Source organism: Pezoporus flaviventris, unplaced genomic scaffold (assembly GCF_033815535.1).
Source record: "Pezoporus flaviventris isolate CSIRO_AGI_PZ_B2104156 unplaced genomic scaffold, CSIRO_AGI_Pfla_v1 ptg000066l, whole genome shotgun sequence".
NCBI classification, from domain to species: Eukaryota; Metazoa; Chordata; class Aves; order Psittaciformes; family Psittacidae; genus Pezoporus; species Pezoporus flaviventris.
The window spans coordinates 14309913-14327254 of NW_026892614.1; the positions used below are offsets into that span (position 1 = coordinate 14309913).

The 17342-nt window shown below is 36.8% G+C and overlaps 1 protein-coding gene across 5 annotated transcripts in view; it reads right to left on the reverse strand.

Annotated features, from left to right (window-relative positions):
* The window catches only part of FAM120B (family with sequence similarity 120 member B), a 52748-nt gene that overhangs the window by 33998 nt on the left and 1408 nt on the right, over window positions 1-17342 (reverse strand). The window contains exons 2-4 of one of the 5 annotated variants that reach the window (XM_061471330.1): window positions 14670-15715; window positions 11498-11678; window positions 4604-4696 (exon numbers count right to left, since the gene is read on the reverse strand). In XM_061471330.1, the coding sequence (XP_061327314.1) occupies window positions 4604-4696; window positions 11498-11678; window positions 14670-15689 (1294 nt within the window). In that variant the 5' untranslated portion in view covers window positions 15690-15715. Of the gene's footprint in view, window positions 1-4603; window positions 4697-11497; window positions 11679-14669; window positions 16041-17342 lie in introns of those variants that run through there. The other 4 variants (XM_061471332.1, XM_061471331.1, XM_061471329.1 and 1 more) reach the window with 4 other exon arrangements.

Here is a 17342-nt window from a genome sequence, read left to right on the forward strand (position 1 = left end):
AAAAGTAAACATAACATGCATAAAAGCAGAGCAAAGCCAACTTTTCCTATCAAGGCTAAGCAACTTTAATGTGTGAAACAATTTTTATATATGTAAACTCATTTAGTTGTGATGGTTTCTGCTTTCTAGAAGCTTCCCAATCAGCTGCATATGAAAAGATATGCCAAGAGCCAGTTAAAGGAAAGTACTTTTTCCATCTGTACAGCTGTTTCTTTAAATGACCTGCATCCAGGCGTATACCTAATAATAGATCTCTTTTTTCAGAATAAAACCATGAACCACATCAATAATCAACATTACATATCTATGTAGAGAGAGCTCAACAAAAAATTCAAGACATCTCTTCTATAAACAGTTTCTTACTCTTTCAGGAACAACATCTACTTGCTCCTGGGAAAAAGAGGTACTGTTGAATTATGAGTTATTTACTCTGGAAAAGAAGACTTAACACAATCTCCTCTTGGAACATACCAACCAAAAGTGTTTTTCTGAAAGGATTTCTTCTACAAGTAATTAAATTTCATGTAATAACTAAGATCAATCCATTATATTAACCCTTAAATGAAAGTAAAACAAAGAAACAATTACACTGTTAAATGACTCTCCCATCACTGCGTCAACAAGAGACCTACAGTAGTCCTCAAAAACTGTTCTCTGCTTTAGTTCCCTCATCATACACTTTACAGCAATTAGAAAATTGCTGAGAGAAATTTACTTTACTAAATTAACCTAAAAAAAAAAACCAAACTAAGCACCAAAAGGGAAACAGAATTAAACATACTAGATATTTATAATTGATACACCCTTACTGTAAAGGTCAATCATGAGAAAATTATCCTTCCTACTGGGGTTGTAGAAACCACACGTTCCTATGAATTACAGAGAGAACCTCAAACACTGCATATGCTTATGGTCATTATCAACATGCATAAAACTGTGAAAACTGTATTCAGTACTATGTAAACTGTAGTCCTTGGGAACTCCAAGAAGAACAGCATCACAAAAACCTCCATTGGAAATCAACAGATATTATTTGCCTAAAAACAAAAACGGATAACCAGCAAGTTAAAAGAAAAAAACATTATTTTTTTTCCCCATTTTCCTTTTTACTCACATTTAGAGACACTGTCATATAGAAAGCATCATGATAACATGAGCACTTCAAGGGAATACATAAATATTTCATTTGTTTGAGCCTCAATTACTGATTTATGAATATGCAATGCATGCAAAAGTTGTGGAATGCATTAATACCAGGATATTATTGAACTCAAGGCTTACACAAAGGGGATCCTCACATGTATACCAACTTATGTCATCATTGTGTACATAGATATAAAAGTATAATATCAACTATTTATGCGTAGTTAAAATAATGACTATTGAAATTCCATTTTATAACACCAGGAACAGAACTTTTATATTTCATTGCTTTACAAATTCATGTAAATACTGAGCAATAAAAATAAGTTTATAAAAATGTACTTGCTAGGAACACTGAACCTTAACTTGTTAACAATTGTGGCTAGTTTTAAAGATGCCATAAACTCAAATGCCAATTAAATCTGACCTTTAAAGAAGTATTTCAGAAACTGCATTTTGAACATAAGCATATTCATGACATATTCCTGTAAGATGCAATGATTAAAATAGTGAATGTACATCCAAAGTCCTGTGGTATGAAGCTACAACATCCTACACATTTTCAGAAATAAAATGAAAACCAGAATTCACACAATTCCAGTAAATACTTTACTTTAAAACTTTTTCTGTTCCATATAAACTGCACAAATAGATCTGCTATGTTCACAACATATGGATGTTGAACAGTATTTTCTTGGCTCATAGGCCTTCTAAGAAATTTCACTTCTCAGAGACTTTTTTATCATTTACGTGCTGCTCTGTCAATGTGTGGGAAGCATAACAATCACATTCATTCAACTGAAAAGAAACATTCTGGAAGAGAAGAACAGAGAGAAGGCAAGCAAGCATAGATGCCAGTTCAGAAGACTGTCTCTCCAGAAAAATAATATATACATAATACACACTGTATTTTAAATATATTTTATTATCTTACAGCCTTTAGGATTCGATATTTCATTTTTAAGAAAAGCTAACATTGAATCTATTGCCCACAAGCTTTTCAGATGGAAGACAGTTCTGCCGGTTTATATACACACAAACACACACACACACACACACACACACACACAAAATCAGTGGGAATTCTACTTTTCTGGGTTTTTTTTACATCAATGCAAAATATAAGATAGTTATGGTTATGTGCGCTGCAGTTTGAAGTTTAGATCAAATATTCTTTCTTCAGACTTTTAAATCTAAATCAAATTGAATAGTCAGGATTTCCCATGTATTCTCAGCACATTTGTGAAGTAGTTGCAACGATGAGGTTATATTTTCCCCAAAAGATAAAGCAGAGCCTTCCCAGATTAATTGCACCTGTGACTTTTTAAATAGTTTCTGGTAAGGTTTTTCCTCTTTTTGAGTAACCTGATCTTGATTGACAGCTTTGAACTCTAACTTCCTATAACAACTTCTTTAAATTTAGCTCTTAATATGATCCCTGTCTGAAAAATCTGATGTGCTGTTGAGAACCTTATTTGGTGAACTAGAAAGTCCTGCTGTGGAAAATAAAAGATGCATGAGTGAATGTAAGGCATACTAATATGGACTGTAAAAATTTTAGAAAAATATTTGTGCACTGAAGGAATGACAACAGAGCACTAAAAATAAACACTACAAGTCCTCCTCCCCTTTTTTAATAGTCTGCTTGAACAGCCTTTCATTTCAGAGTAAGTAAAGATTATGGCTGAGAGGATGCTGTTTTTATAAACTCTTCTTATGTGGTTGCTATAAACAAACATGCAGAGTGATTTTAAATCCTGTTTATTGTCAACATGAGGGTGGGTTCTATGTGTATCATGTTTGCAGAGCAGTAGAACCAAAGTACATAAGACTAAGTGGATTCCTCTCCAGCAAGGGAGGAAGGTACTATACTATCTGGGAAGGAAAAATTCACAACAAATAAAATATATTTGCTATGTAAACTGAAATGCAGGTACTTAGGCATGTTTATACTATGTTGGGTTTTGCTTGCTTGTTTTACAAATGCATGTTACCAGACCACTGTATGCTGAAATAACACAGTTGAAAAGCACAGACCAATCAATTTTTACCCTGCATATTCATATCCATTTGGAAAATTTCACAGCAATTTCATGCTATCATCAAGTCAATTAGATAATCACTCTCTTCATATTGTATCAGGGTACTGGACAGGGAAACTACTGTATATCAAATGAAACCTTGTTTGTACTTTGTCTACATAACTCATTTCTTTCCAGTTTCTTTCAAAAGGATTTTGAAAAGGCTGATAGCTAAAGATCAATTGGTTTTCCTTAAGCCTTGAATTTGAAGACTCTTATTAAATATACAAGTTTCAAATATGAAGATAAATGTACAATCTTCGGGTACCTTAAAAAAAAATTTACTATAATTCTAGAAAATGAAAACTAAGTAGGTTCTAAAGCAATCCCTAACAAAAACAAACAAACAAACAAACAAAAAAAAAAACCAAAAACACCACACCAAAACACAACCCCCTCCCCCTCCCAAAAAAAAAAAAAAACAACATAAGAACTGCTACAGAAATATCTGGATACTGAAGAAAGAAGCATTGGTAATTACTCTAAAAAAGTTAATAGATAATATTTTTTCTTAACAAGATATCAATGGTATTGTGTATCAATGGAATTAATTAAATTCATACGAAAGACTAAAAACCTCTGAGCTCCTGATCCACATAAAAGCAGATGAACAGAGAGTACTGCAACAGTAGAGGTAGAGGGGTTATGACTACCACAGGATGATCAAATGAACAATTAAGACAATTTTCTTTCTGAAATAACAAAATTGATACAGTATTGTTTACTTCCTGTCTTAAATTTACATTGCATGATACAATTTGGTGACGTATACAGTGCCCAATCTTTTCACTAAAGTGCAAGATACTTCCTTGTAAATGCAACGCATTCCATTAATTTCATTAAGAGTGTTCATGCATCCTTTACCAAAGGAAAGAAGGTAAAAGACACACAAAACACTTGATGCTTAAGACAGTAGAAACAGCTTCAGTAGCCTAGTTACATTTTTATTGAAAGCTGGATTCTCCTTCTGGGTTGTCACAGGTGATCTAAAAATGACCCTTTTTATCTTCTCTGCCAGTCTTCTTAACACATTCTCTCAAGCAGCTTAACAGAAGAATTTTCATATGGCCCCACATACCACTTATCCCAGCGTCAAAGCAGTATTTAGAACCTCTAAGAAATTGTTTGCATTTTAGAACTGATGTCTGAATTAGCACTGGATTTGACGGGACACAGTAATAACATGTAGGTCAAAGCTGAATCCTGTTACAATTACACAGGGTAATTAAAAGCAATTACACGCATGCAGCATTTCTACTTTAGCTCCTTGTTCTTCACAGATGTTTTGGATTCTGTATCAAACATGTGATGATTGATTGCCTAACCTTATTGTAGTGATGGCATTATTTCAGTTCAGATTTAAACACATTTTATTCTACCTGGAATAGGTTGTACAGGCTGTATGAGCTCTGGCTGTTTGAGAGGATTTCCAAAAAAGACAAACCACTCTTTCACGAAAGAATAGGCTCCACCTAAAAAGACAGAATTGGATCAGTAAGTCAAATGCAAGTATTGACACTAGTGTAAAAGTTGGAAGCAGTAGTGATAAGGATTCGAAAGTAATGGAAGACATTTGAAATTACTTATTTGCTCAGCTTAAAAAACCAAAAAAATAGTTTTAGCATCTTTGCAACAAATGATCAGAACAAATGAAGCAACTTTGAATTATGCACTATAAACATGAGTAAATGTAAGTACTAATCTGTGGAAAACATTCTAAAACAGCTTACAGCCAATTTTAGGCCTACCCATTTCAAGACAGTTCAGGAAGCTATGGAGGCATCTGACATAGCTTAGGGACCTATGTGAGCTGTCTCAGTCTCTCAGGGCTGTCACACTGCCACATATTGCAGTCAGTCCTTAATACGATTCTCCTCCCAACTTGCCCTGATGTTTCCTGAGTCAGGGTTTAAGACAAAATCTTTATAAGGCCTTGATGGCTATTTGAAATCTGACAGCAATGGAGTCATCCCACCATCAGAGGCAGAGCTTTTACAGCTCATTGTTCCAGACCTTTTATCTAGTATAAAGGGATCATTTATGCATAATAGCTTAAGTGGTTTCCTACCCCCTAACTTCAACTCTACCCCAACCCCCAATAAAGAGTAGGGAGCCTTTTAAATTAAAAATTTCACTGCTTGAGTTGTGCATCTAACTATTTGATGCTTAGGGAAGAAAAAAATAAAAAAGGAAAGAAAATATCCTCAGAAAAAACTAAAACATTTAAGAATTTTTGAAATGCAACCTACCTAATTTCCAGTAGTCAGCTCATAATCATTCCAATGCAAGTCACCCTTAAAAAACCCTAGAATAATTATCGTTGCTATGAATGGTGCTTCTGCATTCTGTACAGATACTGCTTATGGTAACCTTGTTATAGTGCCCTAAATTTCCACTCTCTGTAGTCTGGTAAACAGTATGAAGCAGACAGATTTAGCTAGTCCTGGGCACTTGGAGTAGTGTTTTCAAATCTTTTCCAGGCAAATCTTAAAGCTTTCCCACCCTTGTCACTTTCCAGATTCACAGAGTTGTATCTAATTCCTTCCAGCTCTTGCCCAGTGCTGAGGCCACTCTTTACAATTTCTGCCTTTTATCATCAATTCCAACCACCCTGCACTTTATTGCACAATTATTTCTGATGCCACATTATGAACCCTAATGAAAAACTTCACCTAGCTTAAAATAAACCAAACCTCTCCAACACTCTCCTTCCTTTCCCTCCACCACCCAAAAAGTTCAGTCACGTTAATTTCCTGATCTCATTCATAGGTCAACACCTCAAATGACTGTTGGCATGAATGAATAAGCAGAAATGCCTCAGATGGAGTTGTAGTGTAAGGGATAAATGAGGCAGAGGAGAAGAACACAACAAAATCTGGTTTACAGCCCTTCTTCTTCCCTCCCCATTGACCTGCAGCACAAACTCCCAATAAAGGTGAGGGCTGAAGAACCAACTGCTGGACTCTAAGGGACAGCATTACACCTGGCTTGCCATGCTTCACTGTTCAAAAACTGATGACATTAAGAATAAAATGAAAAACGCTTGCACTGAGGAAAAAAAAAAAAAGCCTTCAATGGCACATTTCAGTAGCTGAATAGTCTCACATCTTGAATATAAATCATTGCCTATGATAATGCCATTTCATTAAAAAAAACAACCAAACCTCCAATTTAATACCCTGAAGTCACTTTCAGAAACATTTTGATATTTTAGCATTCTGGTTTAAGATTTATCATGTAAATTATTCTGCTTTATTCAATCTATTCAGCTCACTCAGCCTCTCAAATTTTAGCCTGGCTTCTTACAGAAGCAAACCTAATACAATTAGGACATCTGTCTTATAATTAATTCATGGATGCACTGCTCTGTTTCAACTAAGCCTGACAGAGGAGAAGAGATTTCAAATGTGTTAAAATCCTAAACATGTTGTGAAACTAGTGACTCAGCTGTCATAGATCCTGTTAGAACAGCAACTGAAAGAAAAATAGGAAACTCAAGTCACCTGTTGAATCCAAATGCACTGAATGTATGGCAAATCAATATACAAGCAGTTATAGAGCTGAGTAAAAAGGTAGGTGGCATTAGGGGAGAGCAGAAGGCAATAGGGAACATACTTAGAAACACCATATATTGCTGGAGGGATTTGTCAAAGACATGGGGATGCTAGGAAGATGAGGCTAGGAAGATGAGGCTAGGAAGATGAGGCTAGGAAGATGAGGCTAGGAAGATGAGGCTAGGAAGATGAGGCTAGGAAGATGAGGCTAGGAAGATGAGGCTAGGAAGATGAGGCTAGGAAGATGAGGCTAGGAAGATGAGGCTAGGAAGATGAGGCTAGGAAGATGAGGCTAGGAAGATGAGGCTAGGAAGATGAGGCTAGGAAGATGAGGCTAGGAAGATGAGGCTAGGAAGATGAGGCTAGGAAGATGAGGCTAGGAAGATGAGGCTAGGAAGATGAGGCTAGGAAGATGAGGCTAGGAAGATGAGGCTAGGAAGATGAGGCTAGGAAGATGAGGCTAGGAAGATGAGGCTAGGAAGAAATGGCTAGGGGAAGCTGGCATGGAGAGCCACTCTTTGTAAGTTCCACAACTCAGAACAACTTATCAAAATTTCTCTCAATTCCAAATTCCTACAGCTATTTTTACATCACCATTTAGCTCAAGCACAATACAGAAGTCAGAAGGAAACCTCTAGTTTTGCTCTTTTAATGTATGTGAATATTGGTACAGGACATAACACCCCATCAGCAGAGTGCTTTTCACTATTACAGTCCATTAGTAACAAAAGTACATTACTGTTCACGTAAGTAGCCAATTAAATATAGTGGAAAGCAAGGTCCTGCAAACTGACAGCACATTAACATACCAAGAACAAAACACAGACACGACTACTAAATGCCAACCCTCCCTGCATGGAAATATCTCTGGGAAAAAAAAAACAAACAAAAAAAAACCTCAACAATTTTTCAAACTTCTTTTCCTACAATGCACATACGGAGTTATCACCAGTGAAATTCAAAAACCATCAGTTCCTTTCTTTAAATAGATTCTAAACTAACTACCTGTGGAAGCTGCAAATTTCAACCATGTGAAGAAATCCAGACACGGGAAGTTGGAAATACTGTTATGTGTGCTCCTCTACACCTGAAACCCTCCTAAGTCACTGGTGGTGACTGGCAAAAATTCTGCTAATGGACTGGTTTTGACAGTGTCCAAGTGAGGATCAGTGTGGCCTGCTAACATTAAACCTGGGAATGATGACAGAACTTCCAGGAGCTGGCCATGAGAAGCCAATGGCGGCATGAGGGGCATTACATAACCGCCTGATTGGCATCAGTCATGCAGGCGCAGGTATTTCTTCCATGGACTGCGATAGTGCCTAAACCTGCTGGCTTTCTTCTGAATTTTTCGCACACAAAACAGCAAGCCTGGCTGGACTATCAAGGTGCATTATTTACTGTTATTTTCCCCTCCTTCTTGAACTTTTCTAATAGTACTATTTTTCTGGGAAAGATGCTAAAAGTTGACAATTTATATATCACTATATGCAATATTCCACATAATGATCAGAAATGACTCAATTCATTTTGAAGATACTTTTAAAATTACACAGGCAACAAATACCATGTTATCAGGATCACCATCAACCCCTTATTTATTTTTGTAGGATCAAAAATAAAGCTGTGATTCTAACATTTCCATGAGTAAAGGTATGCACATGCTTACCATATACCAAACTACACTAAAGGCATAGTTTCACAAGCAATTCTTTCAGCAGCACTGCTACCTTTTATAGGTGACTTGACACTGATTTGCTCACTCCCACTCCCTGCCATTCCCTTGGGCTGTTTCACCACAGCTGTTTGTGGCTACACAGAGTCAGATGGGGAAACAGAAGCATGTTAGTTACCTGACTGCAAGAAAGGGAGAGAAGAGACAGAGGAGAGGAACTATTTTTAGTTCTCAAACTGGGCTATCACATAGCTGCACAAACAGCTGCACCAGCACAACTGAGAGGTTGCATGGAGACTGAAGAGTCTGTGCAAAAGACTTACCTAAACTGGCACTGACAGCAATGGCACTGACAGTAATAGAAATGCGCATCAAGCTATGGCTCCAGGCAAAGTGGTTTGATCTAGATGGGTGATTTCAAAGGATATGACAACAACCATCTCCTGTGGATTTTTGGGTTTCTTAGGCACTCTCAACCTAGACATTCAAAACCAATGGTTTCTTGTTTCAGGACAGAGGGAACAGTTTACATTACTTTTAGCCTGTTCTTACTAAAACTGTAACTGCTGCTTTTACTATCTTGCTTTGCTATCCCTATTCAACAGTACTCAACAGTAAATAAGCAGACTTGCAAACTGAAAGGAAGTCATTTTCCAGCACTGCAATCTTGTAATTGAGGAATCTTAAGGAATAGAAATGAGGATCACTAACACATCTCCACTGCAAACTAGAACACTGTATAGAGTTAGCCAAGATAGCTTCAAATGATCTATGTTAGCAACTCTATCACAATGGCAGCAGACTCCACGTGCACTAATTTAATTGGCTGACTCCTTCCAACAAGCTTCTTTTAATGCTAATTCAAAGTATTTTTACATTATACGACAACCTACATACAGTGTAAATTATTTCTTCCCCTCCTACCCCTCACTGAATTACAAAAGTCAACTTAATCTCATCTAAGGGAAACTGGCAAAGGATTCTACTTACTTTAAGAACAAAAATTCCATGTAGGTCCATCAGCAAGTTCATAAATAAAAAATTATTACATTTACTTATGAATTCTCACACAGGCTCTGATTAATGACATACACACTTGACTTAGAAACAACTATACACTGGAACAGAAAAACAACCCATGAACTCCTAGGAACTGATGTCGTTAAAACAGAGGTAAATACATGCACTAAAAATGCAAATTTAATAGGAGTGCCCATGCAGACACACTCTACCTACCTTTTGGGAAGGGTTAAGGACTGAGGGTGCACAAGTATGATTTACTTTAGAAAATTAACTCTGGAATTTGAAGCAAACTGAGAACAAATAATACATGTTAACTGTGATTTTATTCTAAAATCACTTTCATAAAAGAAGACCTCTTTCCCATGCAAATTTCTTTTCAACAAGATTATAAATTAATGTTTCAGTATTTCAATTCTAATCTTCTTTATCTGAGTACTACAAACACTATAACATAAATGCAAATCTGCCTACTACCCTGCCAGCAACGATTGTTAATTAGCAGTTTTGGTGTGGATGTTTCTGAAAGCATCAATGAATATCCTACTACTTAGAAGAATAAATAAAACCCAACCAAGTTATAATTATCTACAAAATTTAGAGGCAGTAGGCCGAAAAATGAGAAATGACAGATGTGCATGATTACTGCTGCGATTTCTGTTACTGTCTCCAAATGGCTATCATAGAATCATAGAATGGTTTGGCTTGGAAGGGACCTTAAAGCTCATCTAATTCCAACCCCCCTGTCATGGGCAGGGATACTTCCCACAAGACCAAGTTGCTCAAAGACCCATGCAGCCTGGCCTTGACACTGCCAGGAATGGGACATTCACAACTTCTCTGGGCAACCTGCGCCAATGTCTCACCACTGTCATGGTGAAGAATTTCACCCTAGTATCTAATCTAAATCTACTTTCATTCAGATTAAAGCCATTCCCCTTGTCCTATTACTACAGGCCTTTATACAAAGCTCCTCTCCAGCTCTCTTGTAGGCCTCCTTTAAGTAATGGAAGCTGCTCATGTTGAGCTTCTCATCTACCAAGATCCCTACTATGTAAACTCTGATTCAGCATTTCCTATTGTTTGGGTTTGGTGGGTTTTTTTCCTATTATGGAACAACTTCAACCTCTAGCTGCTGAAGCAAGCCAGGTATTTAATTACCTTTCTGTGGCTTTCTAAGCACATAGTTTGAATATCAGGTTTGATGGCAGTGCACTTTCATCAATAAAATGTAAAGCGACTACCAAGAAGAAACAACATATTCAAAAGAATAAAAGTTCAATGCATTTTTAATTTTCAACTCACTGCCTAAAAGACACTGTAAAGATAACGTTTAACTAATGGGAGTCTTAAGAACATAAAATTTCTTCAAGATGTGAATAAAGGTTTCTCTGTCTTAAAGCTGAAGAATGGAAGCACACATATACACACAACTGCTACAAAACTGCTACTTATACACTGGATAAAGAAACCGTATTTTCTTGTACTTTGATAAAAGAATTAATAATCACTGGCCTGACTACTTGCATTAGTGTTACGACAGTAACTATATTTGACTATCCACTGTTCTTAAAATTGCAGATTTAAAATCAACAGAAGGTAAGACTCTATCAGTGCATTACTGTTTTGCAGAAGTGCAAACAACTCACTAATTCATCAGGAGCTACACTTATCAATACAACATAAGGTTTCACATTCTCTCAAACTTTTAAAATCTTCTAAATGTCACTGTTCTGCTCAATCTGTTGCTCATTAACAACACTGACAGCTTCCCATTTAACAAGCAAAAAAACCCAATTTAAAAAAAAAATTCCTTAAAATCACTGAAATTGAACAGCATTTAGAAAACCTGCAATCTCATTGTCACATTTTCTCTTTATTCCTTAAGAATTAGTGCATTCAGCTGCCCACAGTTTTTATCCTAAATTCCATGTTGATGTAGCCACTGAAAAAATAAACTCAAGATTTCATATTTCAAAACTGAAAGTATACTTGAATAGTGGTATAAGTAGTTTAATCTTTACCTTCTCTAGATTCCAACAAGATAGAATAAATATGCTGACGAGCAGGGCGGTAGATAAGTGCCTGTCCAGGAATTTCTGTATCAGATTCATCTTCCAAAGAGTTGCTGCATTCAATCTCTCCCTTACTCAGGATATTGAAGATCGTGTAATTTTCAGACTGGACATGCTGTTCTTTAGCTAACTGTTCAAAGAAAGAAGGAGGCATTATCTCCAAAATTAAAGAGGATAAAAAACTAACAAAATGTATTCACTATTCAAGGAAACAGTACTTTTTCTAGCAGCGTAAATGGAGCGAATGCAGGGTTGGAACAAGTGCTTTGTGAGGTAACACCAGTATAGTATACTTTCAGACATCTACCTTTCCGGGGACAGGAATCCCCAGGAGAACCATCATTGCCTTTCTTAGGCCCTCCCTGAATTCTTAAAACTTGGGGGAGTTAATGACATTTTTTTAAAGAGTAATTATTCTTAAAATGAATTCTGAATTCAGACACAGAGAAATGAGCTGCCCTCCTTTAGTCATCTGAAAACGTATGTTCCCTCTTTAAATAGTGACTGAAGGCACAACAAACTTTTGTCACCCAAACTTATTGCAAGATGAAATACGTAAGACAACTCCATTTCTTTCCTGAGCTGACTTTGCATAGTATACATTGTGGTGAAATTAGTATGCTTACCTTCACCACACTTTTACTTTGCAATAGCTTTTCCCCAAGAAAAGAAATACAATCTACTCTAGTGAGGAACACCAGGCCTGCAGGCTGTTGCTGAAAAGCAGAATTGTAGCATCACCCAGGCTGCATATTAACCATGCACCGCATGCAGATACATCTGGCTACAGCAGCTGGCTACAAGCAGCCTCAGGGACCACTGGTCTGAAGCGGCACTGGCGCAGAAGCAACAATGCTACTCTCAGCACAGAATTTCAACCAAGAACACTTGTAAGTTGGACTGGCCAAGCGCAGAGCCAGACTTTCTATTTCACAACCTCAGACCAAAACCATGGGAGTGTTCAAACAGTTGAGCTGAGCCAATTTTTTCCATGGAGTACCACTAATAAATTCTCCAGGACCCGTGCTATATGGTGAGCAGGCACAGAAGTTTCTCTGCTCTCCATTCCCAGTATGTGTCACCTTATTTGAATTATTTGGGTTGTGCCATCCATACAGCTATGCCACTAGAAATTACCAGACCACTGGCCAGCTCAAAATTCACCATTCCTGCAGAAATCCAATATCCGCAAACCTGAGAACCCAGCAGGTCAAAGCTGCAGTCGATTAATGGGTCATTACTGATCAAAACTTATTCTATTGAAATGTCATACTTTCAGAAGAAATTCTCATATAAAATCAATTGTAGGCTTCCGTACATAATGCCAATCAACAAAACTTTTTTTTTTATAGTAATAAATTAATGGTTGCTGTGGAATAAATACTTCTTCATTCTTACTATATGTAAACAATATAATCCCTCAAATCTACTTTTGTATAAAACAAAAACCAAATAGTTAAGTATTTCTAAGCATCATTTGAAGGAAGCATTGAACCATTTCATATAAACCATGAGATGTTTTTATCATCATCTGAAAATACAAGTTTGTCAATAATTTACACATCCTTAGGTAGTGAAAAAATATAAGCTGATTTCAGAAGAACTGCTGTATTCAATCCTGTATCTTGAAAAATATTTCTGATTTACACCTACAGTCAGGCGGAAAGTTATATTCTTTGCAGGGAGAAGCAGGAATGTGTCATCAAAGTTGGAACTGAGCTGTGTATGTCATTTACATGCAGCTCAGATTATGTGCAAGGTAAGCAGAATTACATATGGTTTTCAAAATATGCAGCAAAGCACACCCATTACACATACAATATTTAACCACCTGTAACAAAACCAAACGACAAGTTAACATGCTTACAACTCTGCCTGCAATTTCCCTGGCCAAAGGGTTGGCTTAACATAGGAATTATGCAGTGAGGCATTCTTCAGTGGAGTTTCTAAACATTATTATTTTATTACAGCAGTAGCTCAGCATGACACTAGAGAACTGTAGTCTTCAAATGAAAGATCAAGGCTAGAAATAATGACCACTTGTCATAAAGACCGCATGGCTCATTTTCTTAAGGAGTAAGGATATTACCACTATTGTTCTAGCCACAATCCAACCTAGATAATTACATTCTGGCCAAATTTTCCTTGCACTTCAATTGTAAACAGTATTTTTCAACACTTTATTAAGATGCAGGGCTGTTGCTTGGGTTTGGGTTTTTTTTTAATAACATCTTTATTTAACGATTTCAGTTGAAAGTGACATGTATTGTGCCTATGTGTGGCTAATAAAAACACCCAAATCTATCTTCAACTTAGCTGAAATGAGCATTGCATAAGTTACAATGCAGTTTTAAAATATTTTTAGAAAAAAAATTGTAAATTTTAAGATTAGAGTAATATGAGAAAACAGAAAAACTAATTTTAAAGAAAATATTCAACATAACAGACAGAAAAACAAGGTGCTCTATTTGCAGTCTGTACGGACCTAACAAAACAGGGAGCAACAGGTGACTAATATAGGATCTAAAATACAGCAGAGCCTCTCTGCCCATATGTGAAGCCATTAGTGAAACTTGATAGTGCATCTCTGTCCTAGAATTAACAAGCCCCTCCAAGTGCTTTTGGCTCCTTCAGGGACAATAAATCTGAATGATCATTAACCTGATCCAAAAATCACAAAATACAGATTTATAGGAAGTCTCCTCATCTCCTCCACAAGAACAATTTCAACTTCTGCATTCTTAGCAGAGCTCCCTTTGGTATTTTGACTGCATGTACCAGGTACAGCCAAGCAGACCACTAAACAGCTGTAGCTGACTTTTGGATGCCCAAAGAATAACTGTATCATTACATTGTGCAACACATGGGAAGTACTCCCTATGCTCATCTATAGGCCTATACAGAAGCTGCTCCCCATTATTTGAACTGCTTGATGCTTCAAAAAGAGAGGAATCATCTGCTTTCATGGTGATGCATGTAACAGTCCTAACCATGGCTATACTTAACAGACAATAGATTTTGCTCAAGCAAATTTCAATCAATAGGTTTGGTGTACTCAATACTGACTTCCACTAAATAGTCATGGCATCAAGTGACCATGAAGCTTTAAAAAACAAGGTACCTGAAAGACTTCTTTATCTTGACACATGGCTGTTTCTTGTTGAAGGGAAAACATTTGGCAACTTGCTACTTTGGGAGGAATCCATGGAGACTGCTGCCCAGGTAAAAGATAGCACTCCACTCCTCTGTAAAGCAATGTCTTGTCTGATCCCAGAGGCAGAATGTCTTCTAAGTGTTTCAGGCTGCTGTATGACTGTGGAACCTTTGAGATGTAATTTGCTACAGCAAAAAATATGTTTGTTCTTCTGTTGTAGCTGTTATTCTTATGGGGACTGCTGACCAAACATTTATGCCAAAAGCCTTCCAACAAGTTTTCTGGAACAACATCATTGCCAAGCAAGCAAGCAAAGAGAGGGAGGTGTGTCAAACTAAGACCCAATGCACGACAAAGATCTTCTCGAGAGTACATAACAGTGACCAGCCTGTCCAAACGGAGCTTCCCAATGGAAAAGTAGGGGCATGTATTATAGATGAGGTAGTCACTATCTTGCCCAAGAATTCCTATGCAGTTATGTTGCAAACCGTATACAGCCACCTCAAAGTCTGCCTCCTGCAACGTACATACTGTTTCTTGACCAAGTGACTTCAGGGCAAAACGTGTAAAAGTAGGCAAAGCTGAAGGCATCACAAACATTTCTCTCCCTGGTTGTTTTCTGTGAGTCTTGATAAACTGAAATACTCTGGCTATCTCCTTGTTATTCTGCAACCTCCGTTTGATCCACTCATCTCTCTTTTTTGATTCTACCACTCCGTCAAAGAAAAACACCAACTTGATACCAGCTGCCATGAAAACTTTAATAAAATCCTCTAAAACGGCAAGGAACTCCCGCCACTGGCCACCACACACCCAGGATTCTGGTGTGTACCAGTATCTAACACAACTCATGGCATCTACTACGATAACAGGTGGAGAATCAGGACGATCGATGCAATGTTTTTGTGCCATTTCTCTCAGATCTACAGTCCTGCATGCATCAGGGCAAACTCTCTCCACAAACCCCTGCAAACCTTTAATGCCCATGGCTGATATCTGAAACTCACAGCAGTCTGAAAGAAGAAGAAGAAAAACAATATTCTAAATGCAATACTGAGAAACATAACAGAATTATACAATAACAAACAAAAACATACAGCAAAACAAAACACATGGCAAACAAACAAAAAATAACAACCAAACAGCACAGAAACGGAACTGTTACTTTTCTGCTTTTGCTGATAGTTTGCTTTGTTGCCCTGGCCTTTACACAGTTTGAACCAGTTTTCTTCCCATCAACAAACTGAATGTAAGTGCCCATTCACTTTGCCTTCCAATTCTGTTTTTCTATCACTGAAGACTATAAATATCTAAAGGTTTTCTTACGTACAACTCAAATTCAGATTAACAGAAAAAAAATAGAAATTTAGAAATATAGAAACTGCTAGAAAACCAAGTACAGACATAATTAAAACCTATATAACATCTTACCTGAGTGTACAACACAGGAATTAACGGCTTGATTTTCACAGTAAATAGTATACAAATGTCTTTAACTGAAGTCAGTGGGAAAATACTAGTAGCTTTGGTAATCAGTCTTGTGCCTTGATTATGCAAATGGCTCAGTTACCATCTGAGCTTATAGACAGTAGTGCACTGATATGGCACTAGCTGCAATACCTCTGCTTCTGCAATGGTTTTAGTAGTATCAGTTCTGCTTCAAATCAGAAGCTCAATCCATTGTACCATTCTGTCATTTGAAGACATAATTTTCAAGACCTGTTTAAAGAATTAGACGTTTACCTATATTTTGTGAATCTACAAATCTGGTTATTATTAATAATAAAATTAATAGGTTAATATATTAAATGGGATTTCTAATACACACAGCATTTTGAACCAATCTATTTTAAAAGGCACGCATATAAACATTAGCTAGACATTAAACAATTACAAATGGAATAAGCTTATTTTCAGTTTGGGAAATATCAAAAGACTGAAGAAGAGAGTCTCTGAATTCTGTGGTAAAACTTAATAGCGTACCAAATGAACCAATTTATGGGTTCTGTAGAGCAAGTTGTGGGATAAAATGAAAACGTTGATGACCTCCATTTTTATTTCTAGAAATCACAACACAAGTTTGGCACAACCTCCACCACAGATGTGCTCCTCCCTTTACCACAGCATCAGTCTCCTCTACCACAGCACTATTTTATTTTACAGGTCCTTCCAATGAAAAATAGAAGTAACAAGCTCCATCAAGCTTTGTTTTCTTCTTTATTCTCAGAAAATATTTTGGGCTTATTTTGATTTTATTCAAAAGTCAAATCCTTTTCTCAGCTAAACAGTGAAGGATTTCACTACGTTTTAATTAAACAGGTCAGATTTTTCCTGGTTTTCACACTATGAATTTCTGACATTTCAAGAACAGGTTGTCTCCGGAGTGTTACATTACAAGATACACACTTACGGTTTTCAAAAAGAAAAAAAAAGGAAGCTGAATTCACAAAAACATTGTGAACAGATAGCTTTTAAAGGTACTCCTGAGCCTGCAGAGGTTAAACAACTAATAATCTCCAGATAAAGTTTTTGAATACCATCATCTTTAATCACAGGATCATAGAGTAGTTTGAGTTGGAAGGGACCTTTTAAAGGTTACCTGGTTCAACCCCCAATGCAATGAGCCAGGACACCTTCAAC